At 59.6% G+C, this 24,714-nt stretch overlaps 3 protein-coding genes across 8 annotated transcripts in view; 2 read left to right on the top strand and 1 right to left on the bottom strand.

The window, feature by feature from the left end:
- TOM1L2 (target of myb1 like 2 membrane trafficking protein) overlaps positions 1 to 5,722 on the top strand; it is a 58,331-nt gene extending 52,609 nt beyond the window's left edge. For all 3 annotated transcript variants that reach the window (XM_030484473.1, XM_030484472.1, XM_030484471.1), the window contains one exon: positions 319 to 5,722. In XM_030484473.1, coding sequence (XP_030340333.1) covers positions 319 to 467 — 149 coding nt within the window. In that variant the 3' untranslated portion in view covers positions 468 to 5,722. The remainder of the gene's footprint in view (positions 1 to 318) is intronic.
- A 4,057-nt stretch (positions 5,723 to 9,779) lies between these two features.
- SREBF1 (sterol regulatory element binding transcription factor 1) lies at positions 9,780 to 20,906 on the top strand. Its single transcript, XM_030484468.1, has 19 exons — positions 9,780 to 10,208; positions 12,937 to 13,314; positions 13,429 to 13,586; positions 13,658 to 13,798; positions 13,877 to 14,095; positions 14,174 to 14,288; positions 14,370 to 14,581; positions 14,862 to 15,072; positions 15,543 to 15,727; positions 16,545 to 16,806; positions 16,900 to 17,066; positions 17,168 to 17,336; positions 17,411 to 17,519; positions 17,595 to 17,704; positions 17,800 to 17,932; positions 18,057 to 18,219; positions 18,934 to 19,119; positions 19,200 to 19,311; positions 19,868 to 20,906. The coding sequence occupies exons 1-19, from the start codon at positions 10,103 to 10,105 to the stop codon at positions 20,089 to 20,091; spliced, it is 3,360 nt and encodes a 1,119-aa protein (XP_030340328.1). The 5' UTR covers positions 9,780 to 10,102; the 3' UTR covers positions 20,092 to 20,906.
- A 338-nt stretch (positions 20,907 to 21,244) lies between these two features.
- The window catches only part of RAI1 (retinoic acid induced 1), a 74,248-nt gene continuing 70,778 nt past the window's right edge, over positions 21,245 to 24,714 (bottom strand). For all 4 annotated transcript variants that reach the window (XM_030484465.1, XM_030484467.1, XM_030484464.1 and 1 more), the window contains 3 exons: positions 24,438 to 24,531; positions 23,675 to 23,724; positions 21,245 to 23,302 (listed from right to left, as the gene is read on the bottom strand). In XM_030484465.1, coding sequence (XP_030340325.1) covers positions 23,288 to 23,302; positions 23,675 to 23,724; positions 24,438 to 24,531 — 159 coding nt within the window. In that variant the 3' untranslated portion in view covers positions 21,245 to 23,287. The remainder of the gene's footprint in view (positions 23,303 to 23,674; positions 23,725 to 24,437; positions 24,532 to 24,714) is intronic.

Genomic DNA, 24,714 nt, shown 5'->3' with positions numbered 1-24,714 from the left:
TGATGTGAGGAGCCCTCCCGGCTGTAAGTGCTTTCCTGCCATCTCCCTTGGCCGTGCACTGTGTGTGTGCCAGCAGGAATGCGTCCCCAAGCCCTTTGGAATGATGTTTCCCTGCTTCTGTGACAGCTGATGGCATAGCGTGGGATTGATTCCCTCTGCTGCCTGAGGTGGGGTGTCTCAAAGGACACTCTACCCTTTCCTGTGGAAATCAGGCTGTACAAGAATGTGTGCCTCCCGACGCCAGGCACTGGGATTTGAGTCCCTGCTGACCTGCGTTTGGCTCTTACCTGTTTTCCTTCTCTTGTTTTTGCATTGCAGAGTTTGACAAATTTCTAGAAGAGCGAGCCAAAGCGGCGGAGATGGTTCCCAACCTGCCCTCCCCTCCCCAGGAAACCCCCACCCCTCCAGCAAATCCTTCCAGCAGGAAAAAGCAGGAGCGCTCGGAGGACGCCCTCTTTGCACTGTGAAGATCACCCTCTGCCAGCCTCCCACCCCTGTGCTCTGCAGGCGAATGTCCCTGTACGGCCACTCTGTCCTCCCACAATAACAACGACCTCCTTCCTCCTGATTTCATAGATGGCTTCTCTTTCCCCCTCCCTTCCCTCCCCAAACAACCCACCCCCACGAGCTGACTCTTTCTATTTAAGTCCAACACTATTCCTGCCAGACCACGATTCTCCAGCACTCGCTTAATCCCCTCCTTCCTATCCCAGCTGCACAAAACCAGCTCTTGATGCTGAAAACCCCTTTAGAATGCATGAGTACGTCACACTGGGTTGAAACAAAAGCCCAGAGGGGAGAGAGCAGCCTTGTCCTTCAATTTATGTAGGGATCATCCTCTTCTGTAGGCAGGTCCTGCCAAGTAGACTGCTCTGTCGATCAGCATGTAATTGACTGAGCTGGAATGTTCAGGAGGAGTGTGTCTTTATTTTTAGATAAAATGGTAATGGATTGGCTTTCGTGTCGGATTCGACAGCAAGGAACAACTGTTCCCCCTTTCAACATGTGCTTCACAAGTTAAAATCCTTTACTCTCCCACTCACACATCTCTTGGTACCATATGGTGGTCGCTTTTCCCCACTTTGTGTGGCGCTTCATATTCTGAATCTCGCAGGGTGTATTTTTTTCCCCTTGTGTTTTATCTGGGCTTGCTCTAATTTAAAGGCAGGCTGTTGGCCATGTCCGCTAGCTCTGGCAGTGGGTGAGAATGCGAAACACAGCTAAAGGGATGCTGTAAGGTTGGTGCTTGAAGCATTTTGCTCTTTGGGAGAGCATTCTCGCATGAGGGCTTTTTCCTCCTGTGTTTGCCTTTTAAAATAGCTGGGTTGTTTTTTTTCCTTACCTTAGATTCCTCCTGAAGTGACTATAGAACTGTCTCAGCTGCTGTAAATAACATCCATGCAGATGGATGGGACTTGTTTGTGGACTGGGTGTGAACTGAGAGAGGTTCCTGGATTCCCTGCCATGCCTGCTAGGATAGACATGCTGGGTCTTGGTGGTAGGTATGAGAAGAAGAGACAAACCTCATAGAAGCTTGTATGAAAATGCTGAGGGAGATGGTTACCATGGAGGGATTGGCCATGCCTGCTTGTGCTGGAGGTGAAGCTCCTCATCTCCTTCTAGGTTTGGGCCTGAGAAAGTGTTGGATGATTGTGGCCGTGTTGCTTGTAATTTTTGGGGCGTCCTTTGATACCTCTGCCCCTTTATTAACTCCCAGCTCCTGTGGGGCTGCAGTCTTCCTCCTCCTTGTGCAAACAAGCGTCTTCCCTTGCTTTGCCAGAAGCATGGCTGAGAGTGCTGCTCTTCCCAGAGCTGCCAGAAGGGATTCCAGCATGGATGCCTGCCTTGCGGGGCTGACAAGCAGAGCTGGAGCAGGCAGCTCCAGCCATCGCTGCATCCCCCAGCATGTTCCTTGGTAGGAAGCCAGTGGGGCAGGAAGGCAGGATCAAAGGGAGGGCTGAACACGGCATGGCAGGGAGAACCTCCTGTCCTGACAGAGAGGCACTTTATCAGATGAACACTTGTGCAGGCAGCAGTGCTCCAGCCTCCTCTTCCTCAGGGCATTCATCGTTTTAGGCAACCAGCCACTTTGTTCAGGCTCAGCATGTCTGAGCTTCCCGGGATGCTGGTGTGTGCTGAGCTCTCTCGGAAGTTATTCCGCACCAAGAAGCTGTGCTATAAACAGCTGAGGTGAACGTGATAGAAGCTTTTATCAGAGCATAGTTATTTCAGCTCATATTCTCTAGGGTACACCACGCTTTGGTGGGCTGTGACACATAAAACCTCTTACCCAAGGGCCTGGCTGCAGCACTGATGGTCTGTGAGGGGTCACATTAATCTTTGGTGGGAAGTGTTTGGTGCAGGATTGCCAGGTTGTCCCAGCTCAGATGTCGCTCTGTGCTGTCCCTGCTTGTCTCTCCTCTCTCCTGCATCCTCTTCCAGGATCCCTCTGTATGTAGCCACCCCGCAGCACTAACTTGTCCCTCTTTACTGCTCCATAACTCTCTGTGCAGAACATAGTATGGCAAAAATCACCGTGAGGATAGAGATAGCTTGGGGCTCAAGCTGCCTCTTCTCCCCACTTGCTGCCCCTCTCCCTTCTATGGGGGTCTGCAGAGGGTTTCTCTCTATTTCATCCTCTCCATGGCTAATGGAAAGCACCAGGACTGTCTGCCTTGGTTGCACCTATGTGCTGCTGTGTGACTGCCCTTGCTGCGTGACTGCCCTTGCTGTGTAACACAAGCTGAGCCCAACGCTCAGACACTGGCTGCCAGCCACCCCGCTGCCAGCTCCTGCCTTGCTGTGACATGTCAGTTGTGGCCACAAACTTCTGTTGTGATGCTGCTCTGATTTCAGACGGTGTCTGGTGATCGCCCGAGCAGCGTTACCAGCACAGGATGAACTGTTGGTGTTCCTGTCGATGCAAAAAGCTCTGTGGGCGTTTGAAGTGTGTATTTTCTCTCCTAAATCCTTGAAACACATTGACCCTGTAAATGGCCACATCAGGTGATTCTAAGCATGTTAATCCAGCTTCCCTGCCAAGCCGGAGGAGATAATCGCATTGCTCAGGCTTGGGGATGTTGTCAGATGATGCTGAGTGGCAGGGATGTCACCAGGGCTGTCACCGAGCCCCCTGCAGAGCCCCACTGCTGAGGATTTGCTGGCCCTGCTGCCTGCACCCCTAAGCAGAAGGGGATGGGGAGCTGTGTGCTGTTAATGCTGCTGCTTGCTGTCACGCTAAACCTGAACTGGGATTTTGAGTTGTTGTTCTAGAGAGGTTCTGGTCCCTTTCTGAGCTTGCAGAGCTGTCAGTGCCTGCTCCCTCCCACTGGGGTGGAAAAGAGGTGAGCTAAAAGCTGGGGCTGAGGGGACATACGGAGCACGTGTTGGTACAGTGCTTGCACCCTCAGGTTCTCCGTGGTCCCCACTGGTGCCCCACATTATCCATAGGGAAACAGGGCACTGCTTGCAGGGGGTGGTCGGGACAAGCAGTGGCTTTGCTGGAAGCGGGGCAGCCCTCAGGAGATGCCTGCCTTGGGAGGTGTGTGCTCAGCCTGGGGCAACCTGAACATCCTTTCAGTGGGACCCGGGATGGGTCTGGTAAAAGCACAGCCTTGCCCTGGGTTATATTTGGAGCCTGGATCCACCAGAGCTGGCTCACAGGGGGCTGAGCACATCAGGGCTGGAAGCACCTGAAGGCTGGAAGGGGCCAGAGCGTGCAGCAGAATGGATAGTTGAGCCCAAACCTTCTTTAACAAACACAAGAGCTACGCTAGAGCTTCCCTAATGTCCTGTATCAGGATCTCTCATCTTCCCCGTCCTCTTGTGGTCTGCAGAAAACCTGAGCGGTGGAAACTGTGTGAGGAAAAGGGAAGGGGGTTTTCACTTCAGAAGACCAACCTCTTGATTTCTTCTTCCTTTTGCTTTCACTCCAAGTGCTTCCTCTGTGCAAGTGGGCAGAGGACTCGGGTGGCTCCGATGCTTATGAGAAGAGGGATGGAGCCACAGCCTGATCCACTTCCCATAAGAAATAACGTCCCAGCGCTTTCTAGGCACATTAGGAATCACAGCTTGACACTCAGTGACACTAAATTATTATTGGGGTCCTCTGTAAGTTCTAATCATACCTTCTTCTAGGTCCACATATTTATTTTTGTCAATATATTTTCTTCTCCAGTGTGGTTTTTAACCTCTTCTGTTAACCCTTCATGTGCTGAGATGTAAGAAATCAATGGTTTCTATTTAAATATAGACTTTTGGGGGTTTTTTTTTAATTGTTATGTGTAGATTTCAGCTGCATCCTTGGCAGGTGTAATAGATAACCATGTGCTGTACAGATGTTTAGGGTGTTTAGCGTGTAGGTAAGGCTCATAGGAGAACTCATAAAAACGTAGCACGGTGTCTCTTCAAGGGAACAGCATTAATGCAGAGACTGGTCCTTAACTGGGACCCTCTGGTAGCCTCCAACATACCTTTCCCCTTCTGATGATCACAACCTCCATCTCTGAACCATGCTGATCAAGTCAGCTCTGCCTTTTCCAGGGCTGTTCTCCCACCTCTGAGCTGAGGAAGGATTTTAAGTGGTGGTTTCCATTCGTTTGCCTTCCTTTGGCTTCTCTTTCATGGGATACAAATGGTTGGTTCCACTTTTAAATGGAGGACTCAGCAGAGCTGGCTGCGGTGGCGAGATGTTTCCCTCCAGTGGTGGAAGAACAGAGCCGGGCCGTGGTTTCAGACCCGAGGCAGGGGTGATGGTCCCCATAAGCAAGCTGTTATGGAGCTGGGCCCCAGCCAATGCAGCCTGTTCCTCTCTATTCAGTGCTCTCCTGCTTTCCCCCATGAGGCCAGGACATGCAGACCAGGAGAGCAAACACAGCAGCATCTCCAACAGTCTTGTTCAGCCGGTGAGTTGTCAGCTTGTGGCTGCTGGGAGCCCAGTGGAGTGGGAACTGCTCGTGCTATCTCCATCTAGCTCAGTCACTGTTTACCTCCTCAGCGCTAACCACAAGCCTTGAGGAGCCCACCCTGGAAAAATCCAGCTCAGGACAGTTATTTTTATGGAAATAATGAAGCAGGCAAACAGTGAGTGGATTTATAGCTGCCTTGGAGGTAACCCTTCAGCTGCTGGTGGCACCCAGCCCAGCAACAGCAGAGGAGAGGAGGTAGGAACCCCCTTACCAGGCACCCAGAGGTGTTGCGGGTGCCCATCCACTCATCCTGCATGCCCCAGGCATTGGCAGCAGGTTGCTGCTCCATCCTGAGGTTGGGTTTCGAGTGGTGCTGGTTCTCTTTAGCCCATGGCAAACCTACAGCAAACTTCCCACCCTGCTCTTGTGTTTTTATGAGTACGAGCTCCTCATTCTGTACATGGTATCATGAGCTGTCGTTAACCCTACAAATGTAACCTGTGTCATAGCTTCTCTGTATATTACAGCTGTAGGCTTTCCAGATAAAAGTGGATAATATTTATTTACTGAAGATACTGGATATTTTTTTGTTTGGGAATGGGGTAGGGGGGGACGTAACTGTTTAAAGAGATTGTAAAGAGAAACAAAAGACAAACCCAACACTAAAACGTTGCTGTATTCATGTAGCAAGTGTTGACGTTAAGGACAATACAACTGTATTAATCTGCCATTGTTTAACTTGCTCCAGAAATCATCTCTACTTTGGTTCCTGCATGTGAGCTACTCCAATAAATACACTACTGGTGTGACTGGGAGGATGGTATCCGTCTGTCTCTCATGTGGTGTCTCATTCTGCTTCACTGCCCAGCCTGGACCATGGGATGAGCAAGGTGGGAGATGCACATGGTCTGTGGCTGCTGTTGGGTGCTCATCAGATGTCAAAACACAACATGGGCTTTGGGGAACTCACGGTTTCCTCCAGATGACAGAGCCCTGGCTCTTCAGCAGCATCCTGGCCTGTATCAGCACCAGTGTGGCAGCAGGGCCAGGGCAGTGACTGTCCCCCTGTGCTGGGCACTGGTGAGGCTGCACCTTGAATCCTGGGTCAGTTCTGAGCCCCTCACTGCAAGACATTGAGGTGCTGCCAGAGAAGGGCACCGGAGCTGGTGCAGAGCCTGGAGCACAAGTGTGATGAGGAACGGCTGAGGGACCTGGTGGGGCTTAGTCTGGAGAAGAGAAGGTTCAGGGGGGACCTTATGGCTCTCACTTGCCCATATCTCAGGGCTCAATAGATAGTCCCCAGAGGGTAACTTCGTTTCACCATCCTTGGTGACCTAGAAAGCAAGGAGCTGTTGTGTGCTGCAATGCAGGTGATGTTCCCAGCCCATGCAACATGCGACTCCCTGACTCATCCACCAGGAATTTGTTCCAATGTCTTCATTTATGGCTGTCATTTTGATGGGCAGAGGAGGAGGAAGAGCAGCCCTCTAGGAACCCTGGAGAAGTGACAGCATCCCTTCAGCCAGAACCGAACCAATTCGATCTCTCGTCTTGCACGTGGAGATCAGAACTTCATTGCCTGTGGTTTACAGCTGCTGTGGGGAAGGGCTGTGTGTGGAACAGCTTGAAAGATGGGTTTCTGCTCCTCGTAGCTGCAGATTAGCATGTGTTCAACCCAGCTCTGCCCCAGCTTGTTTACCACCACGCTGATCATGTGTCTCTCTCTGTGCTGGGTATATTCGGGTAGGTTCCTGGTCTGGCTCTGTTGGGAAAGGAGCAGAATCACACACAAAGCCCTGGGTGATCAGCTCCCGGTGCTGTGCAGGGGCAGCAGGGTCAGCACCACACTGTCTTCTGCAGCCCCACAGTTCCCTCCGACCCCAAACTCTGCCTCCAACAGGAGCCAAAGCGGGTGCAAAGGGAAGAGTAAGAGCAGGACAAGAGCGTGGGGATGTTTTGCATGTGCGTCCCCCCAGATGACACCGGACCCCCCCAACCTGAGCATGGTTTCCCTTGGGTTTGTGGAGCACCCCCTCATCTCCACAGGGCTCCCACAGAGACCCAGCACGGGCTGGGAGTTCCACACATCACTGCCCACCACGCGTGTGCCACACACAGGGTGTATATCCCTGCTTTTCAGTGTCAGGCACCAAGTTTGGATCCCGGTGCGGATGGGAAGTGACCACACTTGAACTTGCCTTTTCCCATTTCACCCCTGGGTAAATGAACCCCAAACGAGGGCTGTGCAGCACCTGGAGCCAGGCTGCGTGTTTACCCAAGCCATGGCTCAGGAAGGGATAGTTGACAGAGCAGAGTTACAGGTAGTGAAGGAGAGAAGAGGCTTTGAATCTGTTTAACGACACGAATTAATGATTAACGCCGGGCTCTGCTGCAACAAAACAACGCCTGGAGCACGAGGGATGCCAAGGGCTGGGAATGGGGCTGGAGCACGCATCGCAGGGCTGAACACACTGTTTTAGAGGAGCAGGATGTGGGATGCTCCATGCAGGTGCCTTGGGATGCAGCTGAAGCACAGCACATCCCGGAGCCTATCGCTGCCACCAGTGATGCTCCATGCCCAGTGAGCCCAACGCAGCCACCCGAGCTGCCCATCCACCTCATCGCCCGGAGCCCATCCATCTTCATGGATGTTGTTTTGCCATCTCATCCCTGCGGTTTCCTCTCAGGAAAAAGCTTCTCAGCGACTCCGGAGCAACCACGTGGCCCCGCTGCCATCCCCGCAGGACCCACATGATGTAATCCCGGGCCCTGAGCCGTGATGCAGAATCACTCCACTCCGGGCCGCCGCGCTTATTGGCTGCACGGGCCTGGTCCTACAGGCGGGGTTTTCCCTACCCCGCAACCACGGGGAGCCCCACCCCGGCTGCATCCATCGCCCTCCAAACACACCCGCCCCATCCCGCCGGCTTCAGTCCTCCCCGTGGAGCGCAGGATGCTGCTTTGGTCCCACAGAGCTGCGGGGAAAGCAAAGCAAAGATGCTTTATGGGGGGGGGTTTTGGGGTGCAGGGATGCTCTGGCTCAGGGGGGATCAGGGATGGGGCACTGCAAAATGTGGCTTTGTGTGAAAATAGAGCTGTGTTTATGCATGTGATTCCTTCCCCCCATCCGTGTCTCCACAGGGAATGCTGTGCCCTGGGTGTTATGTGGGTTGTTAAAGCTGTGTGACCCTCATGTTCACGCTGCTCTAAAGCCTCGTGGGGCCACAGCACATCCATCTCCCCTGCCCTGTCCTCCTGCATCGCGCTGAGCAAGGGAAACCTCCACACCATGAGCCTGGCTTCTCTCTGGTGACCTGAATAGGAGCATGGGGACAGCACAGAGCCCCCCTGCACGCCCCATGGCAGGTTGTGGGTCTGTCAAGGGTTCTTCTGTGGGTGAGAGATGTCCACGCTGCCGCCAGCGGTCTGCGTGCTGCCGACATTGCCCTTGCCATCAGCATGGAGCCGAGCCAGGGCTCCTGGGCTCGTCCCCAGCTCGGGCATAGGTTAATGACCCAGCTTGAGGAGGCTGGAGTGGGGTGAGGGTGCAAAAGGGCCCAGCCAGGCTGTGAACCCTCAGCTTTGCCACCACCATGTGCATACAGGGGGTGCTCGGCGCGGTCCCCGTTGAGCCAGTGTTGCACTGGGGTGTCCCCATATTGCACAGGGGTGCTGCCACATGGAAGGCAGTGAGGCTGGCGGAGGTTTTTGTAGGGTAGTTGGGCTTGGAAAGGACCTTAAGATCATCTAGTTCCAACCCCTGTTATGGTGCAGCCAGGTTTAATGAAGCCGCAGGTAACCTCAGCGCGGTGGCACGCAGAGGAGAGGGCAAACTTCCACGGGGTCAATGTTCCAATGTGTTTTCTTCTCCTTATTCCCAGCAATAGGACAAACCCCACAGCACTGCAGGGCAGAGCAGCACGGGCGTACCCTGAGACCCCCACACTGAGACCCACCACCCGTGGGCAGCCACGGGGCTGACCCCAATGGCACCAGTGGTTTTCCTGGTTCCTGCACCTCCTAGGAGGGCGGATGGGGCTCACAGGGCAGCATCACCCCTTCAGCAGCCCCTGACTGGGATGGTGGGAGCTTCTCCTACCCTGGGCCATGCTGCTATAGGGCAGCAGGGCTGCGATATGCTCTGGACCTCAGACTGTGAGGGGGAAGGCAGATGTCCAGAGCAGCCTCAAGAGGTGATACAGTCCAAGCTCGCCCCAGCCTGTGGCCTCCATGATGTGCTCAGGGCTCCTGCAGCCACTGCCAACACCTTCTCCTCCCCACGAGCCCTCCTGCCTGCTCCCACATGTGCCCCGAGCCAGGGCTAAGCTGTGTGTAATGCCCAGCCCTGGTATTTAGAGCCCAGCCCTGGTATCTGGTGTCTGTCCCCAGGGCTTGGTGTCTTTCCCAGGGGACTGCTGCCAGGCTCAGGGGATGCATCCTGCCTCGCTGCCTGCCCTGGGCATAGAATCCCAGCCTGGTTTGGGCTGGAAGGGGCCTTAAAGCTCCTCCAGCTCCAACCCCCTGCCACGGGCAGGGACACCTTCCACTAGAGCAGGTTGCTCCAAGCCCCTGTGTCCAACCTGGCCTTGAACACTGCCAGGGATGGGGCAGCCACAGCTTCTCTGGGCACCCTGTGCCAGCGCCTCAGCACCCTCACAGGGAGGAACTTCTGCCTTGGATCTAATCTAAATCTCCCCTCTGGCAGGTTAAAACCATTCCCCTTGTCCTGTCTCTCCAGGCCCTTGTCCAAAGCCCCTCTCCAGGTTTCCTGTAGTCCCTTTAGGCACTGGAGCTGCTCTAAGGTCTCCCCCTCAGGAGCCTTCTCTTCTCCAGGCTGACCCAGCCCAGCTCTCTCAGCCTGGCTCCAGAGCAGAGCTGCTCCAGCCCTCGCAGCAGCTCCGTGGCCTCCTCTAGACCCTCCCCAGCACGTCCCGGTGCTACCGGGGGTCCCGGTGCAGCGGAGCGGGGCGGGCGGGCGGCCGCGGGGCGGGACGCGGCAGCGGATCCGCCTCCACCCGCTCCCTCCCTCCCTCCCTCCGTCCCTCCGTCCCTCCCCCGCCGGTAGCAGGTCTGGGCACGGTTCGCAACTTGGCGGCTCGTCCCCTTCCTCCCTCCTGCCTCTCCCGGGCCATGGCCGTGGCGGGCGGGCGGCCCCGCCGCTCCTAGAGCCGCTGCCGGGAGCCGCCGCCGCCGCGATGAGCGCACTCGCCTTCGACGACGCGGCCCTGGAGGGGCTGACGCCGTCCCTCGGCCTCTCCGGGGCCAGCGACATCGACACGGCCCTGCTCAGCGACATCGACGGTGCGTCCCGACACGGGCACCGGCGAGAGGGGCTTAACCGGGGCTGGGGGCACGGCTGGGACCGGGGTCGGTGCGATACCGGGGCTGGGGGCATGGTCGGGACCGGGGTCGGTGCGATACCAGGGGTCGGAGCATGGTCGGGACCGGGGTTGATGCAATACCGGGGGTCGGTGCGATACCGGGGTCGGTGCGATACCGGGGGTCGGAGGACGGTCGGGACCGGGCTCGCTGCATGGCCGGGGCTGGGGAGACGTGTCTCGATGCACGATCAGAGAACCGGAGACCGGGACATGACCGCGGGAGCGGTGTCGGTGCATCACCAGGGCTCGGTGCATGGCCGGTGGACCGGGCTCGGTACGGTACAGGGGCTGGAGGTAGCGGGTTCGGTGCATTGGTACACAACCGGAGATACCGGGCTTGGTACCGGGCCCGGTGTATGGGGAGGGAACATGGAGCTGCTGGAGCATGGAATCAGCGCAGGGCTCTGTTAATGGGGGGACAAGCGGGATCCCGATGGGAATCGGAGGGGTGCAGGACACCGGGACCCCCAGAGCTGACGGTGCCGGTACGGGGACAGCCCCGACGGAGCCCCCCCCCACCTCTACGGTCTCAGCATCGTGTCGCGTGTAACCCCGCCCCTCCATGACGTCACCGGCGGGGTTACTCCCGGTCATTCCCTCCAGGATTCCCTGAGCCGTCCAACCGGGATGGGGTGAAGGGAAGAGGAGGCGGGGAAGGGGTGGGGGGGGAAGCTCTATACCAGGTTAAACGGAGCATCCCAGGGACTGGGATCCATTAGAACCCATCTGCCTGGATGGGGAGCGATGGGATGGGGATGCTGGTGGGGAGCAGGTCCCCACCATCATGGCAATGAGGTCTAATGGGTGCTGGGTGCAATATTAACGTGATTTTAGCCCAAAATTGGGGTTTTGGCCCTTGGCCAGCCCTGCGCTTGCCTCGATGCATGTTCCACCGGCTCTGCCGGTCCGTGCCATTCGGCACGGACCGACAGAGCCGGTGGAACATGCATCGAGGTGGGCATGATGCTGTCCAAGCTCTCCAACTCCAGCCCTATTATGGGGTCTCTCCTCCAGGATCTAGGATGGAGGTGGAAGCTCATCCCGATGCCAATTGGAGCAGATCTGCTTTTGGCATGGTTTGGGAAGGGTGGGAATTGCACCACGCTTCACCCACATGGCTTGACCTTCTGTGAGCCATGGGTGGCCATGGGTCATCCATCCCTGTGCCACCTTCCAGGACCCACATCCATGTGGCTCTGCCCCATAGGCTCCCATGGGCAGGGTGGTAGTACTGGGTGCCCATAGCATGGGTGCCACAGCATATAGTAGGTGCTGGGTGTCTAGGAGAAAGGGGATACAGGATGGAGCATCCCCTCTCTGCACCCCAAATCTTTACCTCTGGACCATGGGGCAGCTTTGGGGGTCTCTTGAATGGGATGGGGAGCCCCCCAGAAGGAAAAGTGCCAGTGCAGAGAGAGGTGCCATGGATGGATGTCTTTTAGGGGGGCAAATGGGGCTGTACAAAGACCCTGGGGTGAGGATGGGAGCCCCCCTGGGAACACATCAGTGCAGAAAGGGATACGCTGGGCTGGATGTCTTTTAGGGAGGGAACGGGGCTGTGGAAAGACCCTGTTCCTTGCGGGGTGTCTTGTCTCCTTGCGGGGTGTCTCCTTGTGATGCGTCCCCTCTGTGTGCTGAGCACCAAGCGCGGAGCATCACCTCGGGCCGGGATGAAGGAGTTAATGGAGCCTGACCCCGAGTAACCGCGACGGGTGCCGCCGGTGCCGGCGGGTGCCCCGCGGCCGGGCTCACCTCGGCGCGGCCCCGGGGCTGTCTGGGGGTGGCGGGCGGCGATTGGCGGAGTCACATCACCCCATGGCCGGCCCCGCTCCAGGCCTGGCGCGGGCAGCGCAGGGAGGGCTGCAGGGGAGGAGGCACCGACACGGCTCCGACACGTCCCGGTGCCTCATTGCGGCCCCGCGCGGGGCTGGAACCTCCTGCGGGGACCCCCCCCACACACACCCGCGTTCATGGGGAGCACCTTTGAAGGTATCCCCCCCCCCCATTGCCATCCTCATCCTCTTCCCCATTGGGGTCACTGCTGTGGATGCTCTTGGGGTGATGCACCCCGCGGGGTTGTGCTCCGTGGTGGGTGCGCCATAGGGTGCCACTATGCTGTGGTGGGAGCATCCCGGGACACCCCGATGTGTAGATGTTGGGGTGTGTGGATGGGGGCGTCCCAGTGAGCAGGGCAGGCACCCTGCACCCCCTGAAGCTGTTTAACCGCACACTTGCCCTCCTCAGGGTGCCATGGAGGTCTGGCACATCCCGGGTGTCCCAGCATGAGCACCCCTTCCCCTTAACACAGGGTTGTTCTCAGGGATTCCAGTATGGGATAAACGAATGTGATGGCACAAACCCATCTCCGTCCCCCTCAACCTCAAGGGCAGGCTGAGATCCACCCTGGCACCCCCAGATGGGTTGGAAACCTCTGTCTGCTGGTGGCCAATGTGAGCACCCTGCCTCAGTTTTCCCACTGATGGGGTGTCTGGGAGGCTGTGAGGAACAGGGCACCGCAGATCCCTGAGCTCTCGGGGGATTTTGCCCCTGGATAACGGGAATCCATCCCCAACATGCTGAGCTGTGAGGTGGGCACCTTTGGGAGGCAGGTGCATTGCTGATGGCGTTGGGGGGGGGCTGTTTTGCAGACATGCTCCAGCTGATCAACGCACCCGACAATGACTTCTCGGGGCTGTTTGACTCCTCATTCGGTGTCCCCGATGGCGCCGTGTCCCCGGGGCTGCCGCCCACCCCGGGCACCCTCAGCACCTTCCTGCCTTCCACCAAGGCTCCCCCCTCCACCAGCAGCGTCTACCCGGGGCCCCCCGGGATGGTTCCCTTCACCCCACAGCCCCCGGCCCCGATCCTACCGGCACCAGCACCGGGTGTAAAGGAGGAGCCGGCAGCTGTGCCCAGCAGCCAGCCCCAGCCCGGCGTGATGATGACCCCCAGCTTCATCCCTACATCCACCAGCCAGTTCAGCCCCCAGCCCGTGGTGGGCTACCAGAGCCAGCACAGCTTCTCCGGTGAGGATAGAAGGGGTTTATGGGGGGAACTGGGTGAGGGTTTGTTATGGGGGCTCTTGCTGGAGGGTTGGGATGATGGGGGTCTAGTAACACTGTGCTCTGCTCCATGCCCAGCCGTGCAGCCTGGGGCTGTGGGGCAGACCCTCCCCAGCCCCCTGCCCGCCCCACAGCCTGGCCAGCCCCTGGCAGTGCAGAACGTGGCACCTCAGCAGCTCCTGCCCCCCGCTGCCCCTACAGCCCAGCCCGTCTCATCCCACATCCAGCCGGTGCCGGTAAGCGCAGGGACAGGGGTGGGGGGTCCTGGTGGCTCCCCAAACCCCACTGACCCCCCATTGCCCGCCAGGTCCTGCTGCAGCCCCATTTCATCAAGGCTGACTCCCTGCTGCTGACGGCCGTCAAGACGGATGCTGGTAGTGCCAAGACCTCCAGCATCACCTCCTTGGCCACCAGTGCCAGCGGCTCTGCTGCCCCACTGCAGGTGCCGGTAGGTCCCACCATTGGGGATCTCCAGGGTAAGGTGATACTCCAGGATCCCCATTGATGTTATCCCGCATCCCTATAGGCACTGGTAACCGGAGGGACCATCCTGGCCACGGTGCCGCTGGTGGTGGACACGGAGAAGCTGCCCATCAACCGGCTGGCGCCCAGCGGGAAGCCGGCGCTGGCGCAGAGCAGGGGGGAGAAGCGGACGGCGCACAACGCCATTGAGAAGCGCTACCGCTCCTCCATCAACGACAAGATCGTGGAGCTCAAGGACCTGGTGGTGGGCACCGAGGCCAAGGTGGGAGCTCAGGGGCGGTGGGACAAGGAGGGGTTCTTCAGCTGGTTTCTGTTCTGAGCCATCTCTTCCCATCGGCAGCTCAATAAGTCGGCAATCCTGAGGAAGGCCATTGAGTACATCCGCTTCCTGCAGCAGAACAACCAGAAGCTGAAGCAGGAGAACCTCAGCCTGAAGATGGCCATGCAGAAGAACAGTGAGTTGGGAGGGAAGGTCTTGGGAGGGCTCAGCTGTATCCCCCCCCCCATCACCCCTCAGCTCACTCCGCTCCCCACAGAATCCCTGAAGGACCTGGTGTCCTCCTGCAGCGGGGGGGCCAAGGCGGAGGCCCCCATGGAGGTGGTGAAGGCGGAGGTGATGGAGATGCTGACGCCGCCACCGTCGGACGTGGGCTCACCCAACCACAGCAGCCCCCTCTCGTTCAGCGGGGGCAGCAGCAACAGCAGCAGCGACTCGGAGCCCGATAGTCCCCTCTGCGACCATGGCAAGGTGTGGGGGGGGCCCTGTGCCCCACATGGGGCAGGGGATCTGCTGCATCACACTGGGGGTACCAAGAGCAAAGTGCACCAGATGGGGGAAGGAGCCGAGAACCTGGGTCTTGCTCTCTGAGGCTGCTCCTCACCACATTTGGGGCTGGAAGAAGGGATGTGGGGGCATTCTGGGGTGCATTCTTGCTGCACCCAAGCCCCATGCCCATACCTCATGCACTGTACCCCCAAATGTGCCCTGTGCCCCATGCCTGGGGCTCACAGCAGCTCTGCCCGTGCAGGTGAAGCAGGAGCACCCACCACCCTCGCCCAGCAGCCAGGGCATGCTGGACCGGTCCCGCATGGCCCTGTGCGCCTTCGTGTTCCTCTGCCTCTCCTTCAACCCCCTGGCCTCCCTCCTCCGGGGGTCTGGGGGGGCCCCGGCCCCTGTGAGGAGCTCGGGCACCGCTGGAGCCAGCAGGAGCATCATGGCTGAGTCTGGTGCCGTCGTCGGTAAGCACTGCAATGGGATGGGGGCTTATGGGGTGGAGGCCATTGGGGATGGAGGCTGTTGGGATAAAGGTGGGGTGGAGGAGGGCAGGGCATGGGGCAGAGGGCATTGGGATGGAGGCTGTTGAGGTGAAGATCATTGGAGTGCAGGATGTTGGGATGGGGGCTACTTGTTGGGGTCGGCATGGGGTGAAGGCCATTGAGATGGAGACCATAGGAGTGGAGACCATCAGAATGGAGGTGGTCATGGTGGACATGGGGTGAAGGCCATCAGCAGGGAGGTCCGAGATGGGAGACAATTGGGGTGCAGGATGCTGAGAGGGACACGGGGCATAAGCCATTGGGTGCAAGCTGTTGGGTTGGACACCAGTGGAGTGGAGGCTGTTGGGGTGAGCACGGGATGAAGGCTGCCGGGATGGAGACCCAAGGGGGGGGTGTGGGGCAGTGGCAGCGCTGACCCCATCCCTGCACAGAGGAGCCGTGGGGCTGGTCGCAGTGGCTGTGGCCCACGCTGGCCTTCTGGGCGCTGAACGCGGCGCTGGTGCTGGGGGCCGTGGTGCGGCTCTTCGTATGTGGGGAGCCCGTCACCCGGCCCCACTCCGAGCCCTCCATCCTCTTCTGGCGCCACCGCCGGCAGGCAGACCTGGACCTCGACCGGGTAAGCCCCGCCCCATCGGGGCCACGCCCCCCTGCGTTAGCCCCGCCCCTTCTTCTGCCATTAGCCCCGCCCACTCTGCCTAGCCCCGCCCACCGGCTCCAAGCTCAGCCTATCCCGTCCTGCCCTGACACCACGAGTAGCCCCGCCCACCTGGCTCTGACTCCGCCCCTTTCCACACCCCGCCCATAGCTCTATGTGCAGCCCCGCCCCCTGCTCTAGCCCTGCCCATCCCCTCTAACGTCAGCCTATCCCGTCCCACCCTGACAGTAGAAGCCCCGCCCACCTGCCTGCAACCCCGCCCCTTCTACGTGCTGTAGCCCCGCCCCTTTTCACATGCTATCTATAGCACTATGTGAAGCCCCGCCCCTGCTGTAGCCCCGCCCACCATAAGCTCAGCCTATCCCGTCCCACCCCACCACCAGTAGCCCCGCCCACCTGGCCCCACCCCGCCCCTTCCACATCCTCTAGCCCCCCCCTTTTCACACCCCTCCCATAGCCCCATGTGAAGCCCCGCCCACCGCGATTAGCCCCCCACCCGCTCTAACCTCAGCCTATCCCGTCCCACCCCACCACCAGAAGCCCAGCCCCCACGCCACAACCCCGCCCCTTCCACGTGCTCTAGCCCCGCCCCTTTTCACACCCCGCCCATAGCCCTATGTGATGCCCCGCCCACCGCGATTAGCCCCTCCCACCCGCTCTAACCTCAGCCTATCCCGTCCCACCCCGCCACCAGAAGCCCCGCTCCACATGCCCCAGCCCCGCCCCTTCCACGTGCTGTGTCTCTGCCCCCTTTTGACGCCCTGTCCCCGCGGTGCAGGGGGACTTTGCGCAGGGGGCGCAGCACTTGCGCACGGCGCTGGCGGCGCTGGGCCGGCCGCTGCCCGCCTCGCACGGGGACCTGGCCTGCAGCCTGCTCTGGACCCTGCTGCGCCACCTCCTGCAGCGCCTCTGGGTAGGGCGCTGGCTGGCCGCCCGCGCCGGGGGGCTGCGCCCGGACCCCCCGCCGCCTGCCCACGTCCGGCAGAGCGCCCGTGACGCCGCCATGGCGTACCACCGCCTGCACCAGCTCCACCTCGCCGGTACGGACGTGGTGCCACAGAGGGATGGGGGGCGCACACCCCACTGAATCCCCCCCACCCTGCACCACACTGAACCCCCCCCTTTTCCCGCAGGGAAGCAGGCCGGGGGGCACCTCCTGGCTATCAACCTGGCACTGAGCGCTGTGAACCTGGCTGAGTGCGCCGGTGATGCCGTATCCGTGGCTGCCCTGGCTGAGATCTACGTGGCAGCCGCGCTGCGGGTCAAGGCCAGCCTGCACCGCTGCTTCCACTTCTTGGCGGTGAGAGCAGGGCAGATCCCTCTGCTATGGGATGGGAGGGTTCTGTGTGTCCCATGGGACCCATTCTTGGGGTCCTCACTGACTCCCTGCTCTCCCCACAGCGCCCCTTCCTGTGCAGCGCCCGGCGCGTGGCTCTGTCCCACGGTGGGGCCGTGCCCCCTGCCATGCAGTGGCTCTGCCACCCCTTGGGCCACCGCTTCTTCGTGGATGGGGACTGGGCTGTCAAAGGTGTCCCAAGGGAGACCATCTACAGCTCTGCCGGCAACCCAGGTAATCCCAGGACCCCCCAAACCCCCCTGTCTCGGGGTTGGAGTGTCCCCGCTCATCACCCCTTTGTGCCGCAGTGGACCCGCTGGCACAGGTGACCCAGCTCTTCCGTGAGCACCTCCTGGAGAAGGCGCTGTTCTGTGTGGCCATGCCCGAGCCTGGCCGCCCCACTGCCCAGGGAGAGGGGTGAGTGCCAGGGTGGGCATCCCGCTCCCTATACCCACCATGGGGCCAGCCCCACTGATGGCCGCTCTCCCACAGGCGCTTCTCTGATGCCCTCGAGTACCTCCAGCTCCTCAATGGTTGCTCCAATGTGAGTGGTGCAACCAGCCCCGCTCCCTCCATCAGCTCCGGCTTGGCCGCTGTCACAGGTAAAGGCTGGTTTGTCCCCCTCTATGGGGACAATACATGTGGGGGGCCAGCAGAGATGTGGACACCCCATTCCTGTGTTCATCCCACCCCGCAGGCACCGATCCCGTGTCCAAGTGGTGGGCATCCATCATCGGCACCGTTATTCACTGGCTGCGGGGAGATGAGGAGGGGGCCGAGCGCCTGTACCCGCTGGTGGAGACCATGCCCCGGGCACTGCAGAGCTCAGAGTGAGTGCTGGGGACATTGGGGACAGGGGGGTGGCAGCTCATCACACACCTCCCTTCCATTAAGGGTTGGCACAGCCATGCTCGTTGCGGGGTCCATAATGACTGTGTGTCCCCCCGCTTGCAGCAAGCCCCTGCCCCGCGCTGCCCTTCATGCATTCCGAGCTGTCCGTGCCATGCTGAGCAAGCAGGATGGGAGCCAGGCCAGCCTGAGCCACTGCGAGAAGGCCAGCGGGTGCCTGCGGGAGAGCCTGGAGCTCGGCAGCCCCCCCAAGGCCACCATCGACAAGGTGAGCTGGGGTTAGGGGTGGGGAGAAGGCGGGCACCCACCCTGGGGGAGCCCCCGGCCCTTGCGGGAGGTGCCCCTGGCCCTCGCAGGGGTGCATTGTAGTTGCATTGCATGTGTCAGACTGGGAGTGCAATGCCCCTGCCATGCAGCCCGGCGGCGGCCCCGCGCAGCAGCGCCTGCCCGCAGGGACCTCTTCAGTATCCGTCCTTCCATCCATCCATCCATCCATCCATCCATCATCTGTTCCTCCATTCATCCGTCCATCCTTCCATCCCTCTCTCCCTTCATCCCTCCATCCCTCTATTCCTCCCTCCATCCGTCAATCCATCCATCCATCCATCCACCCATCCCTCTCTCCCTCCATCCATCCATTCATCCATCCCTTCATTCATCTCTCCCTCCATCATCCATTTCTCCATCATCCATCCCTCCATCATCCATCCCTCCATCATCCATCCCTCCATCATCCATCCCTCCATCATCCATTCTTCCATCCCTCTGTCCCTCCATTATCCATCCCTCCATCATCCATTCCTCCATCCACCCATCCCTCCATCATCCATCCCTGCATCCCTCTGTCTCTCCATTATCCATCCCTCCATCATCCATTCCTCCATCCCTCTGTCCCTCCCTCCATCCATCCCTCCCTGCATCCATCCCTTCATCCCTCCATCCCTACATCCCCCTGCTCACCCCACTCCCCTCGCCTCCCCAGGCTGTCCAGCTCCTTCTGTGCGACCTGCTCCTGGTGACCCGCACCAACCTGTGGCAGCAGCAGATGAGCGCCAGCCAGCAGCGCAGTTGCCTCTACCAGGCGTCCGCCCTCGAGCTCCGTGGCTTCCAGCAGGACCTCAGCAGCCTGCGGCGCCTGGCACAGACCCTCCGCCCCGCCATGCGCCGGGTGAGACCCTCACCCCTGCTCCTGGCCTGTCCCTGCATCCCCAGCGCCCAGTTGTGTTCACTGTCCCCATCCCCATCCAGGTGTTCCTGCATGAAGCCACCGCCAGGCTCATGGCCCGGGCCAGCCCCACACGCACCCATCAACTGCTGGACCGCAGCCTGCGGAGGAGAGGGGGGCAAGGCAGCAAAGCAGGTGGGCAATGTGCTGACAGGGGGAGGAATTGCGGGTGTTCAGATGGAGAAGAGAATGGAGACCTCGGAGCAGCTTCCAGTGTCTGAAGGAGGCTGCAAGGATGCTGGAGGGGGGCTCTTCATCAGGGACTGGAGTGATAGGACAAGGGGTGATGGGTTCAAACTGAAACAGGGAGATTTAGGTTGGAGATAAGGAGGAAGTTCCTCCCTGTGAGGGTGCTGAGGCGCTGGCACAGGGTGCCCAGAGAAGCTGTGGCTGCCCCATCCCTGGCAGTGTTCAAGGCCAGGTTGGACACAGGGGCTTGGAGCAACCTGCTCTAGTGGAAGGTGTCCCTGCCCGTGGCAGGGGCTTGGAACTGGATGAACTTTAAGGTCCCTTCCAACCCAAACCATTGGCCTGGGACACCCCACTCATCACCGCAGTAGCTTTGTGGTCTTCCTGCCCATAGTGGTACATGGGGTGGGTGAATGTCTCCATCACCACACCAGAGCACCCAAGGGAGGGTCAGTGGCTTGCAGTGTCACCCTTGGGTCTGACCCCATTTTCCCCCTCGCAGCCGGTGAGCCGGAGAGCCACCCCTCCCCACGGGAGCACGCCGAAGCCCTGCTCCTTGCCTGCTGCTACCTCCCGCCCAGCTTCCTCTCGGGACCGGGACAACGGGTGGGAATGCTGGCCGAGGCCGCCCGCACGCTGGAGAAGCTGGGGGACAAGCGGACCCTGCACGACTGCCAGCAGATGATCATCAAGCTGGGCAGCGGCACCACCGTCACATCGGGATAGATGGGGATGGGGGGCACAGCATCCCTGCTACCCCCTGCGGGGCTGGGATGCGGGGAGGCACGTGCCTCAGTTTCCCCTGGGATGGGACCCCTTTCTATGGGATGGGGTTTTAAGGTGAAGGGGTGGGTGAGGAGAGGCAGGGTGATCCCCCGTGACACCGGGGACAGGGGTGGAGGGTCCTGGTGTGGGATACACACACATGGGGGTACCCCGGGTGCGCTTGTCCCCCTCCATGGCTCTGTCCTTGTCCCACCCCCCCCATGGCTCTGTCCTTGTCCCCAGCCCAACGTGGGTGATGGGACGTGGGGACCTCTAGTGACACTGTCACAGTATTGCATGGCTCTGGGATGCTGCTTGGCCCCCGTGCCACCCAGTACCCCCCAATGCCCTGGCACAGGGGGGCGCCCATCCTCGCCTCCCATCTCCCGCTATCCCTACCCGGCCCCACTGCTGCAGGGGGGTTTGGGGGCGCCTTGGCTTTGCCCCCATGATACTGGGGGGGAAGAGGTTTGACTCCATGGTGGCCCCCTCCTCATCTCCCCCCATCCATACCCATGGTAGCTAAAAGGGGACCCCCAGCCTGTCCCCCCTCCCCCAGCACTGACCAGTCCCCTCAGTTAGGAGCTGCCTTTAGGAGAAGGGATGGCAGGATGCAACAGGGCTTCTGGGGTGGGGACATGACTGTGGGTACCCCCATCCCCTTGCTTCACCCCCTCTTGTACATAGCCCCCTGCCTTGCCCCCCGCCTTGCCTTTTTAAACGGTATTTTCATAGTCGGAGAGTTTTGTACAGACAATTAAAGCTGATTATTTATACTGCTGTGTGCTGGACTGGGTGGGGGGGAACACTGAAGTTGGGGGGCACATAGAGCCTGGTTGGGGCATGGGACCCCTGGCTGTGGGTCCGACCTTGTCCATTGTGCCGCATGGGATGGGGGGGGGACAAGGGTGGGAGGGATGGGGCCAGTGGGTGCCAACAGCCCCCAAACCCACCTTCCTCACCCAGGGGATGCTGCAGCATCACCTCCATCCTCACAGCACGACCCTCAGTGTGGACGGTACATGGCGACCAGGGGCTGGTACGGAGTGTGTTTGGGGACCCCCAGGAACCCCCCCCCAAGATAAAGAGAGGCCACGAGCAGGGCGCCACGTACTTCCAAAACAATCGTTGTATCTTTATTGACGCTCTGAATGCAATGACCTGTTTTTTACTCTTAAGGAAAATAAACATCTTTTAGAAACAGCTTGTTACACACAATCTTCAGTGTGAAGCAATATACTAATAAGAACACTAGTCTTAACATTTACAGTCTTCATATATATTATATATATGTATATGTATACATATATATACACTATATAATGAGGCAATATATAATACACACGGTTTACCATTTTACAGTCATATGTACAAGATGTCACTAAAAATAGCCAGATTTCAGGCAACGCTGCCAGGGACACCGGGAGTTCTCTTGGTTTTCTGCTTTAAATTAGTTATTTTTATTCTTCTTTCTCTTTTTTCCTGTCTTTTTCCCTCTTTTTCTTGTGTCTTTCGCTCCCGTGTCCGAGGCAAAGCTGCTGAAACAACAGACATTGTGTGGCCAGCAAACCTTGAGGGTGAGGGCTGGGTGGGATGGAGGGGATGTGACAGCGGTGGGGACATGGGGCGCTGGCTCTGTGGGGTCGGGATGTGGGGATGGATGGATGGATAGATGGATGGATGGATGGATGGGGCCAGCGCTGTGCCCCCTGTTGCAGGATGCTCTGCAGGTAAGGCGGTGGCTGGTGGCTCTGCTTTTAGGATGGGATTTGGGGTTGATTCACCCTGGGTTGGGTATTTGCTACTAGGGTGGTGCAGAATGGGGGGTGACGGGGACATGGGCAGGGGGTGATCCCAGTGCTGGGCAGCCCCACAGCTCCACCGGGATGGCCTGGAAGGGAAGTGAAAGCCAAGGGAGCTGAGCAAACCCAAAGCCAGGGTTTGCTGAGCCAGGGCCATGAAGAAGGAGGAAGTAAATGTCTCCTCCTCCTTCTCCCATAAGGACCCTGCTGCCAGCTGGAAGCCATTTGTACCTTGCATCAGGCTAAAATCCTGGGGTTTGCACCCAAAGCCATAGGATTTGCACCCAAAGCCATGGGTTTTGCACCCAGAATCGTGGGGTTCAGCACCCAAAGCTTGGGGTTTGCACCCAAAGCCTGGGGTTCTGCACAAGCAAAGGGAGCAAAGCCCAGCACCAGGAGCCGCAGAGAAGATGCTGTCGAGGCCAAAGCAGGGTGAGAAGGATGGTTTTGGGTGTCCCACAGAGCAGGACCAGTATCCCCATCCCATCAGTGCCAGCGCCCCATGGAGCAGGAGGGAGGTGGGTGCAATGGGCCGGGGTTCGGAGGGAGGCAGCGAGGCTGGGTGACCCAGTGGGTGCCCCCCAGCCCAAGCCAAGCGCCCATCACCCCAACACAGGGTCTGGCACCCCAGGACAGTTTGGGCATGGGTTGGGGCAGACAGGAGGTGGAAGAACGGAACGGATAAAGCAGAGTGGTGTTTCAAACAGCAGGCCGTTGGTTTGTCTCTTTTTTTATAGCTTTTTTATAGCTTTTTTTGTCCTTTTTTTTGTCTTTTTTTTTTGTCTATTTTTACTCTTTTTTCTCCGCACGTATATACAGACAGACACCGTGAGGTTTGCTGAAGGCAACATCTCAGATCAGATCAGTGTGAGATATGGAGAGCCGGGACCCACAGCGGGGTCCGGCGGCCCCACAGTAAGACAACATCGCCGGGACCCCCCCAATTTGTACCCCCCCCCGTTTCTCCCCCCATCCCTCCCCCCTCCCCCCTGTGCAGCGATCGCGGGCCGGGGGATCCCGTTCCGAATCCCCTACGGCCAGGCCGGGTTTTGCCGGGGCCCGGCGAGGGGGAAAACCCGGCGCTGGCTCTGCCCGCTCGGAACGGGCTGTGGGGGGGGGGAAACGGGGCGGCAGCGCTGCGCACACCCGAGCGGGCGGCTCCCGGTACGGTCCGGTATAGCCCGGTTATAGCCCGGTACAGCCCGGTATAGCCCGGTACAGCCTGGTATAGCCTGGTACATCCCGGTACATCCCGGTATAGGCCGGTACATCCCGGTACATCCCGGCCCCGCTCCCCGGGCGCTGCCTCTTCCGCCGGTCCCTCGCTGGCGGCCGGGGCGGGTGCCCGCGGAGCGCTACACCGGCTGCCTCTGCGGGGAGAAGGGGGGTATCAGCCCGGTGGTCCCGATGGATGGGGTACGATGGGGGTCCGGTCCCCATCAGCAGCCACCCTGCCCACCCGAGAATAATGGGGCACCCATTCTCACCCACCACCTCATCAGTGCTCAGGGAAGGGGGATACTCCCCCCCCGAGCCTGGTTGGGGGTCCTGGACCTGGCACCCCCTCGCCTGTCCCCAGTGGCTTGATAACCCCAGGACCATAGTTCCCCATGTGATGCCCTTTGCTATGTGGGGTTGCCACCGAGTGGGGTGTCCCCGGGGGTCTGTGGTCCAAAGGTGGGTGCCCCCACCCCAGGGTGGCTGCAGAGCATTGGGGGATGTGTGGGGGGCTCTGGACTTACCTTGTGTTTGGGACATTTCAGAGAGAAGCTCTCTTCAGTTAAGAAGCAACCTGTGAGGAGAGGAGAAGGTCGGGTCAGGGGGGTCCCCCTGCTGCAAGATGGATGTCCCCAAGTGGTGGGAACACAGTGTCCTCCCCAGCCCATGTCCTCCCCAGCCCGTGTCCTCCCCAGCCCGTGTCCTCCCACCACTGTCTGCATCAGCCGTAGTGCTTGAATGAAGGGGACATTCATTGAACGTCCCTTGAATGAAGGGGTCAGCTGAGGCCAGACAAACTCGGGACACCAGCCAGCACTGTTGGTGCAGGGGGCATTGTCATCCCGGCAGGCAGGGAGCCACAATCCCACCCTAACAGTCTTCCAGTGCCTAAAGGGGGCTACAAGAAACCTGGAGAGGGGCTTTGGACAAGGGCCTGTAGGGACAGGACAAGGGGAATGGCTTTAACCTGCCAGAGGGGAGATTGAGATGAGCTCTGAGGCAGAAGCTCTTCCCTGTGAGGGTGCTGAGGCGCTGGCACAGGGTGCCCAGAGAAGCTGTGGCTGCCCCATCCCTGGCAGTGTTCAAGGCCAGGTTGGACACAGGGGCTTGGAGCAACCTGCTCTAGTGGAAGGTGTCCCTGCCCGTGGCAGGGGGTTGGAGATGGGTGAGCTTTAAGGCCCCTTCCAACACAAACCAGTCTGGGATTCTACCACCCCGACCTTGAGTGGGCTTGAGCACTGTGGAGAGTGCCGGGGACCCCGTGCCCCTGTCCCCGTGCGGACTCACCTGTGTCGATGGCACACGCGTAGTGGTAGGTGTGGGGACACCCCTTCTGGCAGCAGCTCACGGTGGCTCCCGCTTGCTGGCAGCTCGAGCACTTCTTTAAACGCACCCGGGGATTCGGAGCAGGGAAGGAGAGATGTGGAGAGACAGAGAGACCCCCGTCAGAGCCCAGCGCAGGAGCAACGCGCCCCAGAGCACCCCTGCGCCTCCCCCCAGCCCCCGGGCAACATCCTTCCTCCCGTGCCGGCGCATCGCGGGTGATGCTGAGCCTCTCACTCGG

This window comes from Strigops habroptila, chromosome 4 (genome assembly GCF_004027225.2).
Source record: "Strigops habroptila isolate Jane chromosome 4, bStrHab1.2.pri, whole genome shotgun sequence".
NCBI classification, from domain to species: domain Eukaryota; kingdom Metazoa; phylum Chordata; class Aves; order Psittaciformes; family Psittacidae; genus Strigops; species Strigops habroptila.
The sequence above is the reverse complement of the archived record's forward strand: the minus strand, read 5'-3'. Positions and strand labels throughout refer to the sequence as shown.

Bases quoted from the DNA above. Each gene is read 5' to 3' on its own strand.
- SREBF1 (XM_030484468.1), top strand. From the start codon at position 10,103: ATGAGCGCACTCGCCTTCGACGACGCGGCCCTGGAGGGGCTGACGCCG. The intron at 10,209-12,936 runs GTGCGTCCCGAC...GCTGTTTTGCAG, and splicing joins CCTGCTCAGCGACATCGACG to ACATGCTCCAGCTGATCAAC. The intron at 14,289-14,369 runs GTGAGTTGGGAG...CGCTCCCCACAG, and splicing joins GATGGCCATGCAGAAGAACA to AATCCCTGAAGGACCTGGTG.